General features: G+C 37.3%; 1 protein-coding gene across 2 annotated transcripts in view; it reads right to left on the bottom strand.

Annotated features, from left to right (window-relative positions):
* Window positions 1-19,969, bottom strand: part of EXT2 (exostosin glycosyltransferase 2) — a 71,872-nt gene that overhangs the window by 7,413 nt on the left and 44,490 nt on the right. For both annotated transcript variants that reach the window (XM_063398357.1, XM_063398356.1), the window contains 3 exons: window positions 8,471-8,637; window positions 1,448-1,591; window positions 779-907 (listed from right to left, as the gene is read on the bottom strand). In XM_063398357.1, the coding sequence (XP_063254427.1) occupies window positions 779-907; window positions 1,448-1,591; window positions 8,471-8,637 (440 nt within the window). The remainder of the gene's footprint in view (window positions 1-778; window positions 908-1,447; window positions 1,592-8,470; window positions 8,638-19,969) is intronic.

Raw genomic sequence — 19,969 nt, 5'->3', positions numbered from 1 at the left:
CTCCAGTTAAGAGCTGACTGGCAAACTCTGCAAGACTCTCCAAATTGCACAGAGGTGCCAAATTACTCTGCTGTGCCCTCATACAGCTCAAAAACTTTTTCAGCAAAAGCACACACTTTATCTTCTAAAGACTTTTCTAGGAAATGCAGCCACCAGTCCCAGCAAATGCTGATGGACAGCTGGGAGAACGGACCCCATTAATTGAAGTAATGCCTGGTGGCCTCTAAATCTCATTCCAAGTTGACACACTTTGAAATGAATGTACAGAGTGAATGTCTAGACCTGAAAACGTGTCGAAACATGTCAGGAAATTAATGCAGGGATAAAAAGTTCATTTAAAGCTGATCTTGCAATTAATGTTCTTGCAATTAACATTCCTATAAATCAGCTGTTGTCAGGCCACGATAGAGCGAGCTGCGGACAGTTGGCAATTTCTTTCCTCTAGTGATTTCAAATAGTTAAAATACATGTATGTGAGCATGTACATATACACACACACACATACCTACAGCTGGCATTTAAATTATCTTTTTTTATAGCTCATCTAGATGGCTAAAATAACCACCAGAAATAACTGATAAAAACTATTCTCTGTTCCCAGTTAACATAAAAAATTTACTAGAAGGGCTTTTCTATCATGGAAGAAGACCAAGATATCACACTGGGGCAAAATGAGAGCAAAAGGAGGATTAAGTAACATACTAAAGCCTACTGAATAAACTGAAGTATGCATCTCATGTTTTTAACTTTGTAAATATAAACAGCAGAAAACCCCCACCTTAATGACCGATTTGCCAGTGACATTCGCTACTAGAAAATTCATGGCAATATCTTCACAATTCATATGAGCATCCACCCAATTCTTGATATCTCCAGGCATTTTATAGGTGTAAAGATAGTTGAAATACTGCAGAGAAAAGAGAGAAAGAAGATAATTTTACATATAGATACAGTAATTTTAAATATAGATACAGTAACTGCAAGACTAAATAATTCAGTCATGGAATGGCAGGCAGCTAAGTGATAGTGCCTTCAGACAAGAACTACTTCAGCAGATAGAAAATAATTTTTGGGTGCTAAACTGCATAATTATTCCTTTCCTGACCACCAAACAAATTTCATTTAAATTGGTTTTCTTTTCTGAACCTGCCAGCTACAAAGTTACACTCCCTGCAAAATTTGCTATGTACTTTCAGGTCATGCAAACTGGCACGAGTTTTCTAAGTTCATAAAGGTAAGTAATGACTTTATTTCACTGGCAGAGACAAATCAGTGGTTTTCACAGCAACAGAAAGAAGTCTAGGGAAAGTTTTCAATCAGTTCTCCAACTGTTTTAAAAAGCATAACCATAGCCCCACAAAAACTGGTGGAACAATGACAGAAACCTATATAGATCTTTTTTTTAATGTACACATTGTGCATTAGTACAGTGCAAGTTGTGTATTACCTTGTGATAAAAGGCTGCCCCAGTGAGCACCATTGAGACTTCATTGGTCCATTCTGATTCATATTTCCATTTGTTCATCTCATGGTCCCAAAGATGCAGGCGGCCTGGATATCCAACCAACCTGTCAGGGAACTCACGCCAGACCTGAAGAGAAAAAAACGTGACATGCTGTTAACCAGGCCTGCACAGAAAGCAAATGCAACACATCTGCTTTGGAAGGGTAGAGTTTCAGTGGGGCAAAGATCACTTAAATTCTTGGAACAAAAAGCTGCCAGGAAAAAGTACAAAACAGAACGAGCCTGCTGTGCAAGGGCCCTACAACTCAGAGAAGCCATGTCCCAGAGCAAAAGGCCACTAATGGAATACTAAAATAATTGTTATAGAGAAACACAAATGACTATTCAAAAAGATTTTAACTCTAACTAAACTCAAGCATGATTAAAATGAAACTTTTGATGTTAACTTCAGTAGATATGACTGCAACCTAACTACTTTCACAGCTGGCTTTGGATCTAACCAACCTGCTTCCTTTGTCAGGAACTGCTTAAATTTTAATATTTCTGGTATTCTTTAGTGGGTGCTTGGCTACATGGAAGGCCGCTTTGCCCTTGACTTGTTCCAGACAGCTGGATACAATCAAGATACCATCCTTGTCACTCCATACATTATTTTATAGCTGACTACAGGATCAAATACAGTAGACAAGAACAAGGAGAAGGGCATCATTAACACAACCCCAGTTCTCCACACTGCTGGCCACATTAAATAATGAACAATTTTTTCATTAGAGGAAAAGGGAGGAAGGACTATAATTATTCAGAGGGGTCTGAATGATATTTGTTTGCTAGATACAGATTGTCTGCATTATTTGCAGACAAATTATTCAAAATTTGTCTCTTAATCCAAATAACTGATAGGTCTGTTGGAAGAGTGAGTCTTGACTTTCTAAAACAGAGTTAGAAAGTTTCTGGTTTAGGTTGGTAATGTATAAACAAACAGATGCATACATAATGAATTTTTTTAATGTAAGATCAACAAGAAGAACAAAGTACCTCAAAAATCCCCAAGGATCCCTTCACAATCTCTTTTGTCTGTACAAAGGACAAGGGAACCATACAGTTGAATGTACAGTAAAGAAAACGTTATCTGGAATTCCACCATCCTGCAAATGTCACCCCATTAGCAGTTCACTTTGGGCACCTTCTATGTGTCAGTGCATTTCCGTCACGAGGCCTGGACTATAAGGACTCTATGCAAGTATTTGTCAAAGTAAATATAATAAAACAATCAGCTTTAAGTTACTGCTTCTGCATCTACATTTCTGTGATTTTGCATTACTATATACCTTTTCATCTATACTTCTCAACACATTTTATTGCTGTCAGTTAATACAGCTTCAGAATCCCATGATGAGAGCAGTTATTATTTCAAACGTCCAGATGAGGAAACCTGCCAAAAATCATACAGGAAACACGAATGGGATCCAGATCTTCCGAGTCCTCAACTTCTATTTTATCCAGAAATCAATCTTTCTAGACAGTTCTAGGGCACGAGTACTGGGATAGTATTCAGATATAACAACGCTCCAACACAGAGGGTTCTTGAAAGCAGAGATAACTTGGAACTGAAGGAAGAGAATTCATAGGACACTCACAAGTTGGTGCCATAAGCTAACTAAAACAATACAGTCGTCTGGCAAGCAAGCCAGTGAGGGCTTGAGATATTTATTTTGACATGATGTAGAAACCTTAATAAAGAACACAAAACTAAATGTACGACACTCAAAAATTTATTCCTCACTCTCCAGGACTCAAAAAAATTAATGATTTCGTTTTAAACCTGAATATTAAAATGTCTATCTCCCAGCTGTTGGAAGGCACCACCACCTAAGATACTGAGGCTCAACAAAGGATTTGACAGAACACTACAGATCTGCACCGTACTGAGCTAAGAATTCTTGTAGAGGAAATGGCATGCATATTAACAGCAGCTGAAAGAAAGATTAAAGCCAGCTACTGCTTCCCACGGGATTGCAGAGCCTTCTCAACACAGAACCCTGGATTCATATCGCTCCTCGTTCTTGCCCTTGGTGTCATCTTCAAGAGTCCAAATGACATAAAATAAAAGCCAGCTATAATGCACATTACTCATACAGATGTCCTTGTGTCATTCTAAATATCAACTCAACCCTGTAAAAAAATTTCCTGGCCTCCAAAAATTGTCAATTCGATGCATCTATAAAATAACTTTAGTGCTTTGAACAAAGATTCCCTTTAAAAGTAATGCTTTCAAAGTCAGTGGAAAAGCTTGGGTTTTTTGTAATGTTCACCCCTAGCTCATTCAATGGTAATTCTGGAAAGGCTCCCAGTGGCTCCATCCAGATTATTGCCCAAATCCATACATATGCTTTGTGCCAAAATTAATATATACAGCTACGGCTTACAAGGAAGCTTTCAGAATAAAAATAATAGTAATGATTCTAATACTATTCTCTATTTTGTACTACTGTCCATTTTCTTGTTTGATGGTTTCCTATAATTTATTAGTCTGTTACAAATACATTTCATTTTAGCCAGTGATCTTATTAGCTTTCTCAGACTAAGAAGCACGGCCTGATTTAATACTAGTAAGGGACACATTCAAGGAAAAAAGTATTGCCAACTGAAGAGGAGGTATGCTTCTTTGCAGAGAGCATCTCCCAGATGAAATGTCAAATAGAAGTTCTGACTTAGTAGTTTTACTAAAAGTCTTGTAAGGAAAACCAATTGCAAATGATAGTAATTTTGTTTCCAAGTTGAGTTCCCAAGTGACATAAACAGCATAGCTAAAACACCCTCCAGCCTCATCTCTCCAGAGCTCTTCCTGCCTCACAGCCTCAACTACGCTGTGCAATTTGCTGTGCCATCAGAACAGCAAACTCTCCATGTAGCCAGAAGGACAGGGAAGCATTTCCATGTACAAAACATTCTCAAGCATTTATGCATTAAATTCAGTAGACTATATTAAGTCACATGCAATTTCAGAAATTTAATGAACAGAAAAATAGTCAGCATTTCCCTAGTCAGCTACCATGACAACATTTTAAGACTGAAACACTGACTATTCTTTACAAATGAAAACAAACTCAACCCATCAATACTCCTTCTGCCTTTTAGAGCCCATCCACTCTTAATTCTATCCCAGCCCTCAAAGGAATTGCTTGTGCTATCACTAAAAAAATAAAGCAAAAGGTAAACACAGAATCCATTAAAAATGTACAATGCTTTGCACACAAGCATTTTGTAAAATATCATCAATTTGAAGAAGAGCTTTGAATGTGACCAGCAGTGAATAATTATTTTGTTAAGCAGAGTTATAATACTTGTTCTACAAAGGAATGCTGAAAATGAAACTTTTAAAGTCAAAATGAGCAAAGAAGAATTCCTCTGAAGAAGGCATTCAAACTTCATGAAAATTTCAGCCTAGCAAAATATGCAATTCAACAGAGAGTAGATTTTTTTAAAGAATGCCAGAGACACGAAGCACTGAAAACCAATTCTGACAAAGAATAAGATCATCTACCAACAGAAGGCCAGAAGTTCTCAACAGAAAAAATGCAAACTTAGCAATGCACCAAACTGTACATTTTAGGAACGAAATATATAGGGTCAGAACAATAATCTCCATTTAGACTATTTCTATTATTGATCTAATAAAAATAATTTGTCTCTCTAAGGATAAAGCGCTGCATAAGTATGTGATAAGAAATTACTTAATGCTAAGACATCTGCCTTGAGGCCAGCTGAGACACAGAGGTGGGAATGCTACAGTGCTTGATTTCAGTCTTGTATTTAAACACCAAGCACTTTCAGAGGTGGCCAGTGGTTCTGCTTTAATTTTTTAAGATGATGATAATATAAATACTTGCTCCATTTCTTGGGCCTCTCTCATACTCTCTCTATGAACAACAAAGTTCAGTAAGTGGGAAAAAAAATATCTAGACATAACAGTTTGCTTCCAGTGTCCCAAGTCATGTAACTTAACAAAACTACTTTTTTCAAACTCAGAATGTCATGAGTACTCTTCTGCTACCTTAATACAGCAGCTCACAGGGACTGTTTTTCTGCTTGCTCCAATAGATTTATGCAAGGTCATAAATCACTGTACCTTAATAGTTCACTTTTAACAAGTAAAAAATGTCTGACACTTTGAGTGTTACTATAATTTTTTATGGCTGAAAGTGTACAGAGATCAAAGTTTTCTGGGTTCTTTTTTTTAGGCTTGCTCTATACATACAGACAAAGTGTGACAGAGGGGGTTTTGCCACATGTTTAAATGCCAGATCTCAAGGATGTCAGGAGAGAAAAGAAAATGACTGAATGTCACGTTTCCAGCCCTCCATATGACCAAAGCAGAAGCAGATCAACTTTTAAAAGAAAACTTTCTAGTAACCTTATATGCTGCTACTGTTCCCTCTGGATTCCCCTGCAAATGAGTCAAGAGTTTGAGAGATACTTCTCTGGTAACACACATAAACAGATAAATAAATTATCACAGGCTCAGGACAATTTTAACATCTGGGAGCCAGCTCAGGCCTGTCAAGCAAATCACAGACACTCAAGGACAGGAAAGATCAATCTTCAGCCCCTGATTTCTGTGCCAGAGAGTAGGAGTTACATCACCCACCCCCTATTCAAGGAAAATTGTGTATTTCTAGAATAATTTGCTCTGCTTCTGTATTCAAAGACATTTCTATTCATTTAATTTACTGAGGAGATGGGGGTAGTGAAGTCAAACTCAAAATATAAGGATTCAAATTATTCATAGTTTTGTCTCAACTATCTTCTTAATACGGCACTTTAATTTTCCATCAATGTTACTGTGCAGTAAAAAAAAAAAAAATTATAATAAAATGCAAAGAAATGGTTTCCAGTCTCCCAAACTAAAAAATCTCATGTCCAAACAGTTACATTCACACACAGAATAGAAGGAATGCTACTCTGATAGTCCCTGCAACTAAGGCACATGGTCATATGGCAAATAAATGAGCCAGCACAGTCAAACTGCTAGAGCTGGACTTAATCCTAGGAGATGAACATTTGCAGGTCCCAATTACACCCTAATTGCACTGACTACAGGAGAATTCACATCAATTTTTCTTTGCCTTATTTTTGTTTTTCATGAGGATAACTCCTTTCTGTGTGAGTGACCAGACTCAACATACGTGATGGTACAAATATTGTCCATTGAGGGTGTTAAAATTAACAGTTTAGACACACAGAATCCAAGGTTCTGCTTTGCATGACTTCTAGCTGACACAGCTGGAACTCAGCTGCAGTTTGAATCTTTGCTTCAAAGCCCTTCAAGCCTGCTCTGTCAATAGCAAAACTACTTACACAGTCACTTAGGTGACTTCAGTAAGTCACTCCTTACTCTTAGTCACTTTATTTGGGACAGCTTTATGAAAACGGAAATCAAACTGGAAATGGAGCAAGGATTTATGCAGCATGCACATTATGGATCTGCTATCTTTCCTCCCATCAGATCACCCTCAAAACCAGTAGTTATAAGCACCAACACAGGCAAAAGTAAGTCAGCTTGCAGAACACTTGATAGCTCTGCTGTTGCAGTACAGTGCTTAAAACATTCAGTGTAGACAACAAAGCACAGAGAAGGTCTGTGTAGCCAAAATCCCCTTCCTTCAGTTGTCTTCTCTTCCTTCCATCTTTCACACTTCATGTATTAACCCGCTACTCTTAACCTGGCAAGGGAAGTATTTCCTTTCTGGAGACACACATGATAGATGAAACCTCTGTCTCCACTACTTAACATCTTTGTTATTACTTCAGCATAGCTACATCATCACAAGACATTTCTGGAGTCCAAAAGCTTGTTACTTGGTAACAGTCTCCTTTACTCAAGAGGGAGAGAGAATAATATTTTACCACACACGTACATATGTTAAAGAAATATTTCCAATATATTTTTTAAAAATATCATCTTGTATTAACTGCACTTAAGATTGCTAAAAATTGGACATTCCATTTTGCTAGCTTTCTCCACCTTAGAGAAGCAGTTTCCATAATTTCATTCAACTTAAGTAAGTTTAATGTTCTAGCTCTCACACAGGAAGCCCAGTGTTGTTTTGCTGTTGATAATGCACGTACAGGTGTGACCAAATAATTCAAAGCTTTCTTAAAATACGGTATTACATTTTCTAATGTTTCTGATTTGTTTACAAATATAGCATCTTTGTCTTATATACACACATATAACAGTAATGTTAGATTATGGACTGTGACATACACTCAAATACAAATGGAAGACAAAAATTACCTAATTCAAAACACAGTTTTGGAAGGAAGACAACAGTGTTGCTTTAAGTGTACTTTTAACAAACAATTCAAGTACCTACGAAGACTGTCACCTCTTTGTACTGCCATGGGTAACTGATTTGGACAAGCTTTCTTTTTGTCCATACCCTCATCACAACAGCAGCTGTTGAAACTTTGCCATTTCAAGCACACGATCCATGTGTCCCCTCTTTGAAATTCTTCAGTTCTTCTTTTCACTGCACTCCACCTTACTTTGGCATGTCCTGAAGAGGCCTCCTCTGTTCCCAGCTCTTAATCTCTGAAACTTGTCTTGTCCATCAAGACGTGTTCACTAGGCTAGCATTTCTGATTTATCCGAAGCTGTTAAGAAGGATGCAGTTCAGTCCTCAGACTGCTTCCACACAACACTTTCTGGAGTCTCTTGGCACTCCAGTGCCAGTTACTGAAAACTTCTTATCTGGCAGGTTTTTCAATAAAGTAATGACTATCTGTAAAACTATTTCAGTCAGCATTGAATTGTTATGGTGAAGAGAGATGTAACAATCTGAATCAACAGACTTCCAACAGATCAACAGAAGTGCAGTACTTCCTCCACTTTGTATATAAAGTGTATATAAAGTGTATATAAAGTGTATATAAAGTGTATATAAAGTGTATATAATGTTGAAGTAGACAGCTTAAGAGACAGGGAAAAAACCATTTCTCTTACCTCATAGCCAAACTGGAGTTCATCTGAGGTTAGCATAATGATATCATCATCAATAGCCAACACTGCTTCTGTTTCAATCTCATCGTAAGGGAAGAAGCGGTTGCTAAGTTTGTTTTCTGCAGTCCTAACAACTTTCAGGGGAACACGAATCTTTGGCCAGAGGGAATCTAGAGAGAAAAAATTAAAAGAAATCGAATTCAATGTTGTATTTTTCTTCAGAGTCTACATATCCATCTTAGCTGCTTTTATACTTTTCCTCTTCACATCTAAACAAACACTTCTTAATGGTGTATTTACAGCAGTTTCAGTTTGGCAACCACAAGAGCAGATGAAGGCAAGAGACAGAAGTTCAGCTACATCTCCCTCTGTATCTCCCAACAAAGAGCTTCATGGGCAGCTACACAGAGGATTGCTCGTCCAAAACAGCAACTTGCAACACTGACAGAGCAAGTGTAGGGATAATATGTATTGGTTTAGGACACACAGCATGAAAAGATACTTCAACTGCAACTAAAATAATTTCAAGCAACAGTATACAATCACTGACTGCAAGCCTAGGGTCATAAAGAATTTGACCAAGAATGTTAGTTCTAGTAAGGGCTGATAAAAATAAATTTTATTATATCAATTGTTTAGCAGTATTGACTATTGCTGAGGAGTAGATTCTGTGTCTCAGCAATTTCTTTCATCTTCAAATTCCTAAGTCACAGTGATAATTTAAAACTAGATAAATACAAATGGATTCTAACTTGTGCCCTACAGCATTCTTCCAATTAGAATAGAGCACTGGAGTACACAAACATTAAAATTCATAAGGCAAATGAGGATTTAAATAGCAAAAAAACCCCAAAAAACCTGTAGATACAAAACTGGATTCAAGTCACTCTGCAATGGGATTAATTTCCATTTTCTCCTATGTGTTTAACATGTAGCACCTTAAGTGCCACATTAACAGCTTCTGCATATATTCAAAAATTTTCAAAACCCTATCCTACTCCTACAAAAGAAGAACTGTAAGTATAGAGCATCAAGCTAAATGGAAGTAAGAGAAGAATATTAAACATTCATTCTAAAAGCATATAACCATGTACAGTTTCTAGCACAAAGGTTAACAGTAGTCCCTATTACAGTATGATGCAAAAAAGCAACTATTCATGAAAAGGTGTTTTAATTCAAAGCAAGAGAGACATGGGCAAACTGGATAGAGTTCAGCAAAGAACCATGAAGGTAATGATGGCACTGGAACATCTCCCATACAAGGAAAGGCTGAGAGTGCTGTGGCTGTTTAGCCTAGAGAAGATTGAAGGAAGGTCTCACCAATATGTACAAATACCTGAAGGGAAGGTGCAAAGAAGATAGAACCAGGCTTCTTTCACTGCCAGTGAAAGGACCAGAGGCAATGGCACAAACTGAAACACTGGAGGTTTCCTCCAAACATCAGGAGAGACTTTTTCAGAGTGAGTGTGACTGAGCACTAAAACAGGCTGCCCAAAGAGGTGGTGAAATCTCAACTCTTGAAGATATTGAAAGTCATCTGGAGATGGTTCTGTGCAACCTGCCTGAGATGTTCCCACTTGATGGGGGGGGTTGGACAGCTGATCTTCAGAAGGCCCTTCCAAACTTAGCCATTCTCTGATTCTGTAGTAAGAGGAATCTAGAGGAACTGATACTTGGCCTGAAGCCACTGGAATTTTCATGTCTGAAATACATATAAATTTCCAGGGCAATTTGCAAGTGACACAAAGCCTAGAGACATGAAAAATAGTGAGGAAAATAAAGTCATACAGAGCTTACTAAAGTCTATACAACTAGACTGCTTAGTAAACTAGGTGCATTTGAACAAAAAAACCACACTGACACATTTGACACACTAGGACCAAGGCAACTTTTTTCTTTATAAGCAGCTTCTGAAAAGGATTAAAGGGACAGAGTGGACATTAGATGTCAACATGCTGCTGATGGCAGAATGGAATAATCTAATTTTTTATATACAGATGGGTATATAGTAAGAAACGGGGGCAGAGGGCAGGGCAATTTTCCCTGTATGCTGACACAGACAGATAGATGCTAAAATACTGTTTCCTTCTGGTGTTTTTACATTTCAAACCATGTTAAAATATTGAAAAGGGTGCAAAAAGAATCACATGAGTTATTCGAGGATAGGAAAAATGCCTTTTGGTAGAACGTGGAGATCAATCTGTTTAGTTTACTAAAAGAAGGAACAGAAAAGTAGATTTGATTAACATGTACAAGCACCTACGTAAGAAGGAAAATGACATGTATCTTCAACAAACTGGAAAAAGACATAACAAAAAACAATGTCCGGAATCCAAAGCCAGGCAAATTCAAAGTATAAATAAGGCAGACATTTTTAATAGTAACAGTGGTTAACCTCTGGCAAAAGTTAAAAAGAACAACAGTTGGTTCTGTACATCTTGTCATTCAACAAGACTGGGTATTATTATAGAAGATGCAGTCAAGTTAGAAGTCACTGGGCTGAAAAGAAAGGCAATGTGGTGACTCATGACTCACAGGTCAACCCAGACGGTCTTACTGTACCTTCTGCCTCAAACTCCATGAACAGTAAGATGTCACCAGGATAAAAATAGGAAGTTTGAATAAAAGTAGGACATGGGGAGCAAATACAGAAATTCAGAAAAGAGCATAAGGAAATAAGATCTTTGTTTATGTGTTTTGAGAATGAAAAGTGGAAGTTAAAATAGGTGTCAATGAAAAAAGCCACTGTAAGAACAAAAATAAGAGAAGTCCTAACCTGAGAAAATGACCTAAGTTTTTATAAAACAACATATGATCATATTATGGAATTGCTCTCAACAGAAGGATCTGAAGAATGCTGGCTGACAGACAACACCAAAAATAATGGGATACAATTATGTGCACACACTTCCAATTCCATTATAACCTTGGATCAGGTCTGATTCCAAGACAGTTTTGCACTCTCCACTGTCAGTCTGCTGCACTAGGAAGACAGTACCAGAGAAGAAGGGAAGCTGCTTCATTCCCACATGTACAAGTAAAATTTGCTCTTAGGAACATGTGTCCACATCCTCATTGCCACTGGGCCTCTCAGATTTAACAGCTCACAAAACACTCAAAAAATCCACAAATCTGCACACTGCTAAAAGACACCAGAGTCCAAACACTACTTCACTCGGGAAAACAAAGCAGTATTTCCAAACCACAGCAAGTCTTCAAAAGCCAGTTTTTCTTGGAGCTGTATTTTAGAAAGGAGGATTGGCATGCATGGGTGGCAAAAAAAAAAAAAAAAAAAAAAAAGAAACACAGAATGATATTTACTGGCAAAATTTGTATTCAGTGTTCAGTTTCCTATCCCAAGGTTTTTCCTGTAAGGTTCAAAACGTGTCTCTAAAATCCACTTTTATCTGTGTGGTCTTGCAGACCATGGCCTTTATTTGACACGTATGCACGTTCCTGTCCTGTTTTACTCACCTCTTGTCCTTCTACTGGAAGGTATAAGGCATTAGCCCTAGCACACGTGAGTGGCTTGTGACACTGACCAGTGATGAGCTGGAAGGATTCAGTCCCATTACTGGTGGGTTCCAATGGAAGTCACAGTCAGCCACCAGCTGGGGAGATACAGCAACGTCCTTGGGGCCACTACAAAAATGGAGCATTGACTCCAATTATAGCCTTATGAGCTCATTTTATTCTCACCACTGTGAGGTCTTTAAAAGCCCTGCATGAATCATAATCTGAAATTATTCCAGTAGGAGACCACTGAAATTCCAAAATTTTCAGCTTACTAGTCATTGTAACCTCAGGAGGCAGTGACATTGAATGACTGGAAGTGTTTGTTGCAAATTCCTACTCTTGATTTCACTCACTGCTTTCTTACTTACATTTTATAAATGGTAACAGACAGTTACAGGTACCTCACAAAGACAGATGTCATTGCCTCATAAAGAATACAGACTGTGTAACGTTTACAAGCCTTTTAAAGACCCTTGGATAATTGCCTATAATTATCCAAATGTAACCCCAGGATTGGTATAAAATAATTTGAAACAGCCTGATAGATCCCAAAAATACTATTACAAATGTTTCAGTTGCAATCAGAATTGCCATACATATGCATGCATTTGTAAATTTGTATTTATATGTAGCATCAAAGTTTACATTTGATACATGTTAAGCATTTTTTATTGTCTTTTCTTCTTTTCATGTCTACTACATGTTGAAAAAACAACCGAACAGCAACAAAGTGCAGGAATATATTGAAATAGAAATTGAAACTGCAAAATCACTAGGATTGAAAAATAATAATTCAGAAAAACAAGCATATATATAAGCATTAAACTTCCAGCTCTTCTGAAAAATCAAGTATTTGATAGCTGACTAACAGACATGCCACTTGCATAAAAAATTGCTATAGATGTAAAAGTAATGAAAAGTGTATGAAAAATGAAGATGTAATCTAATTATAATCAGCATGCATCTCAGATGTCAGCAAATCCTTTTAAATCCACATGATTTACTGAGGTCTTGGAAAGTCTCTCAAAATGACTGGTTCTCAACAACGGCTATGTTACTGTCAAATATTTGTGCTTTGAGAAACATAATATAAAGTTTCTGAATTTAGCCTTAGATTAATGAAAAGAAAATATAAGCATTTTGGAGAAACTTTGAATAAGACGTTAGGTACCAGTTACTCTGCAGCATGCCAAATGCACAAGGCTGCTTGCTGCCTAGAGGCTGCCTTGATACTGGAGATTGCTGCCCCTACAGAGATGGATGATACAATGACACCTGGATTAAAAATGACAACCTGGGCAAAACTGACTATCATAAAGGACAGTAGGCTCCAGTGAGAGATCCACATATTACACATCAGCTCTGCCACAGGAACTCCGAAAGAAATACACATATAAAAAAGACAACAGTCACTTCAGAAGTCGAAGTTTTAGAATCCATCAGGAAGGTTAAAATTGCCTACATTTATTTTAAAGGACCACAAAAGAAAACTATTTGTATTTACAGAGCAATCAGAAACAGAGTGTGCCACTTCTGCAATATCAGACTTTGAATTTTTAGATACTGCTTGGAAAGTTCTGAGAAACCTCAGCACTAACAAAACACATATATGGAGGAAATTCTCAGTTTATTAGACTTTGTTATAACCGAGGTAAAAGCACAGGCTTTACTCTTACAGTAAGACAGACTTTTAACAGAGTATAATAAACAGAAAAGAAGCTTAAGAATTACATCATGGCACGAGATCCTTTAGGCATACAAAAGTAAAAATGCATGTTGGATTGGGGACTACTGTTGCTTTTTAAAAGATCAGTAAGGACTCTGAAGCAGCAGAAAATAGAAGTAAATTATGGAAATAAAGCTCTCTGGAGTGGATACAATTCTACGGATATAAGGATTCTGAAGAGAATGACAGGCACCTCCTATTGTGTGTCATACTGAAATAATCACGAGAGAAGAGTGAATAACACTTATAGTTGCTCTCTGGTAATGACTCAGGTCATGATTGGTATTATGTGCTGTTTAGGACCACTGATGCACTGATTGCTGGAGAAGCCTATAGAAAACAGTGTGTGGTCCTCTAAACACAAAATCAGTAGTTTCCCAACTCTGCCCAACGCAGCTCTCTCTTCTAATGGGCTTACAGACCCTAACAACCACATCCATGGCTGTGTTTCTGGCCAGTCCACAATTCCACCATTAAGTCCTGCAAGTCCACATCTCCTAGCAAAATTTTCAAGCATGATTTCATTTTCAAGCATGAAAATTTTCAAGCCTGATTTCAAGATGTAGGATAAAAAGGTGCCACAGTTACATTCTCAGTTAAAACACTCACATATAAAAGAGCAGCAAAAAATCCCTCCCATTATGCCTTTCTCAGCTACAACTGCCAGTGAATCACATGAGACGTGTAAATAAGAGAAGGGAGGGCTGTCATGAGAAAGAGGCAACTTCATTATAGCCTAAAGGAATATCCTCTTACACAAAAAACCTCTCTCACTTTCCACACCTCCCTAGGCTTGTGATCAGATATTTGCAATGAAAACGTAACTAACATAAGCTTGCACACTGTTTATATATAAAAATGATTTCTTAGTCTGAAACCCAGCCCTATTTCTCAGTACTGAATGAATTGTTACATCATACATAAAAGTGGGTTCACTAAAAATAATAAAGTGAAGTATTTCCATGGAATGCATTATTTCTTTTCAAGGAGAATGGCACTGTGTCATGGTTTGGAAATGGTACTCCCCAATTCAATCCACCCACCAAGACTCTCCAAACCACACGCCCCCCTTGCTCCCTCTCACTCTTGCCCTTTCCCCTTCCTGCTGCAGGAGGATGGAGAGGAGAACTGGAGGCACAAAAGGCAAAGATCACAAGCTGAGGTAAAAACAACTTACTGGAAACAGCAGTGAGATAAAATGAACAGTAGTGGCAACAGTACTAACAACAGGGTACAAGAAAAGAAACTATTCACATGGAAAAAATCCCAACAATAGACAACACCAGACAGCTCCTTCCACCAAGTTTTCACCACCAGAAGGAATGCTTTGGAAGAGACTCCCTTTCCCTGTAAATGAGTGAGGTAGTACAGAACAGTGAGGTGGTACAGACTGCAGGAATTAACCCTGTCCTGGCTGGAACCAGGACATGCCATCGTGTTGTTAAATAGCACCATTCTCTGTATCCTTGCTTCTGAGAAACTGGGAAGTTAATAGCATCTGAAGAAGTTCTTTTGCAACATACACATTATTGTTGATCTTGTCAGCAGACAGAAGTGCATTTACAAAGGAAATTACTTATTCTACATTTAATCATCCATTTTCAGTTTCAACACTCAACCTAGGGAAAATGAGGAGCTGTACAGTGGCTGTACAGAGCTAACCAATATTCTTGGGACACAACTTTTAAGTAGTATCAAATTCAAAAAATAGGAAGTGATACTTGGATGTATATGGTTTGTTGCATTTGCATTTGGAAGCAGCAGGTAAGGATACTGAGGAGCTGGAAATACAGCGTACACTCTTGATGGCAAAAACTGAATGCCTGTCAGTATTAAAAACAACATGACAAATTTTTAAAAATCCACCTATTGGCTAAAATCATGACATTTTGATGGCTCATAAAAAGACATTTGTACAATCATTCTTTTTCTGCTTTACTGCCTAAATAACAACAGCTCAGAATATCTCATGACTAGTGATAACCTGATCCAGAATATTAATTCATATAATGTTCTGACTTCCCAAAACTTCCATGGAGCCCATTTGGAAACATAAAAAGGAAAAACCTTTCCAGAAGTAGTGCAAGGTAGACAAAGACTGATAAAAAAATGGCAGAAGACATCTCTAAACATGCTCTGTTTGTACCTGCAGTTGCACAGAATCCCATTCAGTATACTCAATTCTCATACCTGAACTTCTGTACAAACTCTTATCTGATGCTTATTCTAGCTGGTCTATAGCAGTTTACATGAACACAACTAATTGAACATTGCTGATGAAACCTAATTAATACTTTTTCAGTCTCTAATATTGAATGGCAGAATTTAGCTGTAGTCTGAAGTTTCAAAAAACTGTCAGAAACAACATCAAGCATGTTACTTCTACTTATTATCAGAATTCCTTCCATTATGGCTGAGTGAAAAAGTCTGTTCAGAGTTCAAAATGAGTACTTTGTACCCACATTACAGTGTTTATATTGTTCTACAGAAATGCACAGAATTCCTCCTAAATATAAGAAAACAGAATATTTGGTTCTAGGACACTAGGGCCCAGTTTGTTAAGATGGGTTTGAGAGGCTAACTTTCTAGATTTCCCTAAAAAGTAATATCGCAAAATGTTTGTAATATGTCTTATGGAAGAATAAAACCATCATGAATCAGTTCTCTACCTAATCAAGGAAAATGGCATTAAGTCCATCATCAAGAAGCCAATTTAATTGAAAACTTAGAGAGAAGTTAAAAAAAATATCCTACCAGTGCTGACTACCAAAAGCACAGTATGCAAAAAACCCCAAAACTGTCACTGAAGATGTTTTTATTATTTTTTTAAGATAACACTTTAAGACACAGCAATCCAAAGGATACTCACTTTCTTTATCTCTGTTTACATCAATGTTGTCCATTAACAGCATCAAATGGAAATATAAAGATTATTATTTCAGTAATACCATAAGAAGTTTATCAGCAACTTAGCTCCAGGATCCCCAGCTAAACAGAAAATACACATTCTTTAAAATACACTTTTCAATTTATAAAACTGAACCTAAAATGTAATCAAGCTACCACACATGATTTGTAGCTTGTTGCATATTTACTAACAGTAATGAATTTATATATTGTAATAAGATTTATATGGTAGACAAAAGGGTTTATTCGCTTGTCTGAAACAAGTGTTGGTGGGAATTTCCATCACAGACTATTTTCTTGAATTTCAGGACTAGCACTTTAGAAAAACACAAATAAAAGGAAAAAAAATTGGCTGAGGGAAAAAATCATGATTTCTACAGAAATATTCCCAGCATCAGGCACTTGGACTACATCTTTTTTTAATTAATCCAGTGTGAGTGAGGGGAAAAAAACCTATTTTTTCCTGTAATATTTCAAGGCCTTTACTGTTTATATTAGTATTATACCCACAGTTATGGGTTTACTGACATTACTGCTGCATTGATGGGCTTCTTGCATACAATGCATGGCAGAGAATATATGCAAAACTCAGCCAAAGACACAGAGCAGAGATCACATCCTTAAATTCATCTAGTACTTAAGATAAGAAGCTAATTCTATAATGTTTTAAATTTCCAGATTAGAATCATCATTGTATGTGATATTTTCTTTCTGGTATTTCACATATAAGATTTAATATTTTTACCATGAAAAATACTGTGTAAACTTCAAACTTTGTTGTCTTTGCACAAGACATCTGTGTTTCGCATAGCTTCATCTTGTTTTTTTTCATTGACTCTAAAGAAAACACAGAACCATGAGTTCAGACTTCCACAGATAGCTCTCAGACATTAAGATAAAAAACGATCCTTACAAACTCATAAGACTAAAGAAAAAACAATGGAATTAAAATGACTATTGATATCTAGCCCATATACATGTAGTCTTCCAATTTTATATTTTTATAAGCTATTTGGTTGAAAACTTTCCAGTCAAGTGTTAAATAATTCCATTGCCCTCTTACCTGCTTACCTTTTTTATCAGCCAGCATAAAAAAAAGATTCTGTCAATCAGAGCTGCATCTGAGGCCTAGGTTTGAAGGGAGTTTTTTCCAGACACCTTGCACACTCCCCACATCTGTTACCACTACACAGCAGCCAAGATCAGCTACAATCTCTTAGCTGGGATGCTCAGCACTACTAATGGCAGTGACCACCTGTGACTCCATTAAATTCTTAATGATCCTAAATTTTGTGCAATTTTTAGAGTATTTAATTTTCATTTGGTTTTCTTCCTAAGTTGTGAGTATTGTTACACAAAGGCATTATTGCAAATGCATAGCATATTGTTTTGATAGGAATAATTTCAGTTATAATAATTTTCTGGTGTTGACAGAAGAAAGAAAGGAAAGGCCACATGTCACTTGTGTTGCACTTTGCCAGCTGCATCCCAGGAAACCTAAACCCAATTCTCAATTTAGCACACGTACTCACTGAGGAAGGCAATTTGGATGTTCTTCACCCAGCCCTCCCACTTACACATGCAAAACAGAACGAAGACAAGGAGGGTTGCAATGACAAAAGCCAAGATCTGCTTCTGTGCTGAAACATGTCCCTTACGTGGAAAGGACCAAGAAATGCAGCACTTGATGCTCTAGAAGGTTAAGTGCCTCTGCTTTACTACAACCAATTAAAAATGAATAGCCATAAAAGTGCAGATACTACTGTAGGGTAATAAACTAGACTTTATCAGTGACAGTGGTGCACATTACAAACTTCAAACTCATTCCTTGTTCTAATCCATCAGAAACTTCCTGGCTTTAACAGGCTATAAACAGCAGTAGCTTTGAAGTCCGAGGATTAGGATCACTAATAGACAGACTGAACGAGAGACTGGCTGAAGAGCCAAGTGGAATGCCCTGCATGGATCTGGAATAAAGGAAATTCATTTAATCAAACTGACCTCTCTCTAGCCATAGGCCAAGAGATTACAATGGTTGTGACAGCAATAAAGGGACAAGGGACACTAAAAACAAATAGTTATTCATTTCAATGCAATGCTTAGGCTAATGCAAGGACAAAACTGCTTATGCTTTCAACTGTGCTCTCAAGTCCACAATTTTAAGTTCCACAGGTTGTTTGTTTGTTTGTTTTTTAAACTAGTTTGTGACTTAGAGGTAGTAGAGGCAGAAAAAAATTAAACACACTTTGATTTTCAAGATTAATACAATGATTGAAAAGAAAAGGTCATTGTAATGATCTATTTACTTCAACTCTCCTGTATCTCAGATTCACTTGAAGGAAATGTGGAAACAATTCATTTGGGTTGAGTCCACCCACACTCAGTTATCACATAACTGTATATATCACTAAGGCTTTTTGCTTTTAGAAAAGAACTGCTTACCGCAAAAATTCCTGTTATCAATTTATACACAACAATTTTTACTCTAAAAGGCTGAAAAACATTTAAAATATGACTGAACTTGAGGTATTTAGCCCAGAAGTAATAAACAACACTTTTTAAAATAAAAAATAAAGCTACTCTGCTTTAATCTGCAGCAAGTTGCCAAAATGGCAAATGAACCATGTGAATGGTAGCAATACCTTGGCTCTGGGAAGCTCTTAGATGGTAAACTGAGATAAGTGGTCAGGAAATAATTTCTACATTGCAGCTTGCTGCTATGCAGAATAATGAACCTTGAAGAGTAGAATACAGAAGCAGTTGAAGCCTCTGGAAAGAGAATTATAAAGTGAGGAATCCTAACAACACATTTCATTCACTACAGAGGGCAGAAGAATCCACAATACATCATTTTTTTTAAACACATATTCCTAGAAGGCAACATTTCTTGTCCCACAGAATCACCACATTTTCAGATGAGAATGACAGATCCATATGTACAGCACATGGGAACCAGGCCCATATACAGCTGCTATAGCTACAGTGTTTAATCCAGAATGAGGAGGCTTTAATTGCCTAGCACAATGCTCAGGATTTTAGTACTGGTGTTCAGACCTTGAAGAAAGTCATCCTAGGGAACAGTAAGCACAGAAATAAAATAAGCAGCGTTGGAGAGTCTGTCTAGCACCAGAGAGGATTACCAAAGGCCAAGCCTAGCTGGCTTCCCTTACATGGGGCAAGACCTCCCCTTTATTCCATGGTGATTTGATAATGGAATTCACTAACATCAGGACCCGTGTGTCCAGCTGAGAACCTGGGAAAAGACTAGGACAGCAAGGTCTCATGAGGCAGGCAGCCTGGGGATGTGAAAGAAGGGAGTTAGATGGACACAGAGCAGCCCATGGAGTGTACAA

The sequence above is a fragment of the Prinia subflava genome, chromosome 5 (genome assembly GCF_021018805.1).
Source record: "Prinia subflava isolate CZ2003 ecotype Zambia chromosome 5, Cam_Psub_1.2, whole genome shotgun sequence".
Classification (NCBI taxonomy): domain Eukaryota; kingdom Metazoa; phylum Chordata; class Aves; order Passeriformes; family Cisticolidae; genus Prinia; species Prinia subflava.
This window is presented reverse-complemented; position numbering and strand designations above follow the sequence as displayed.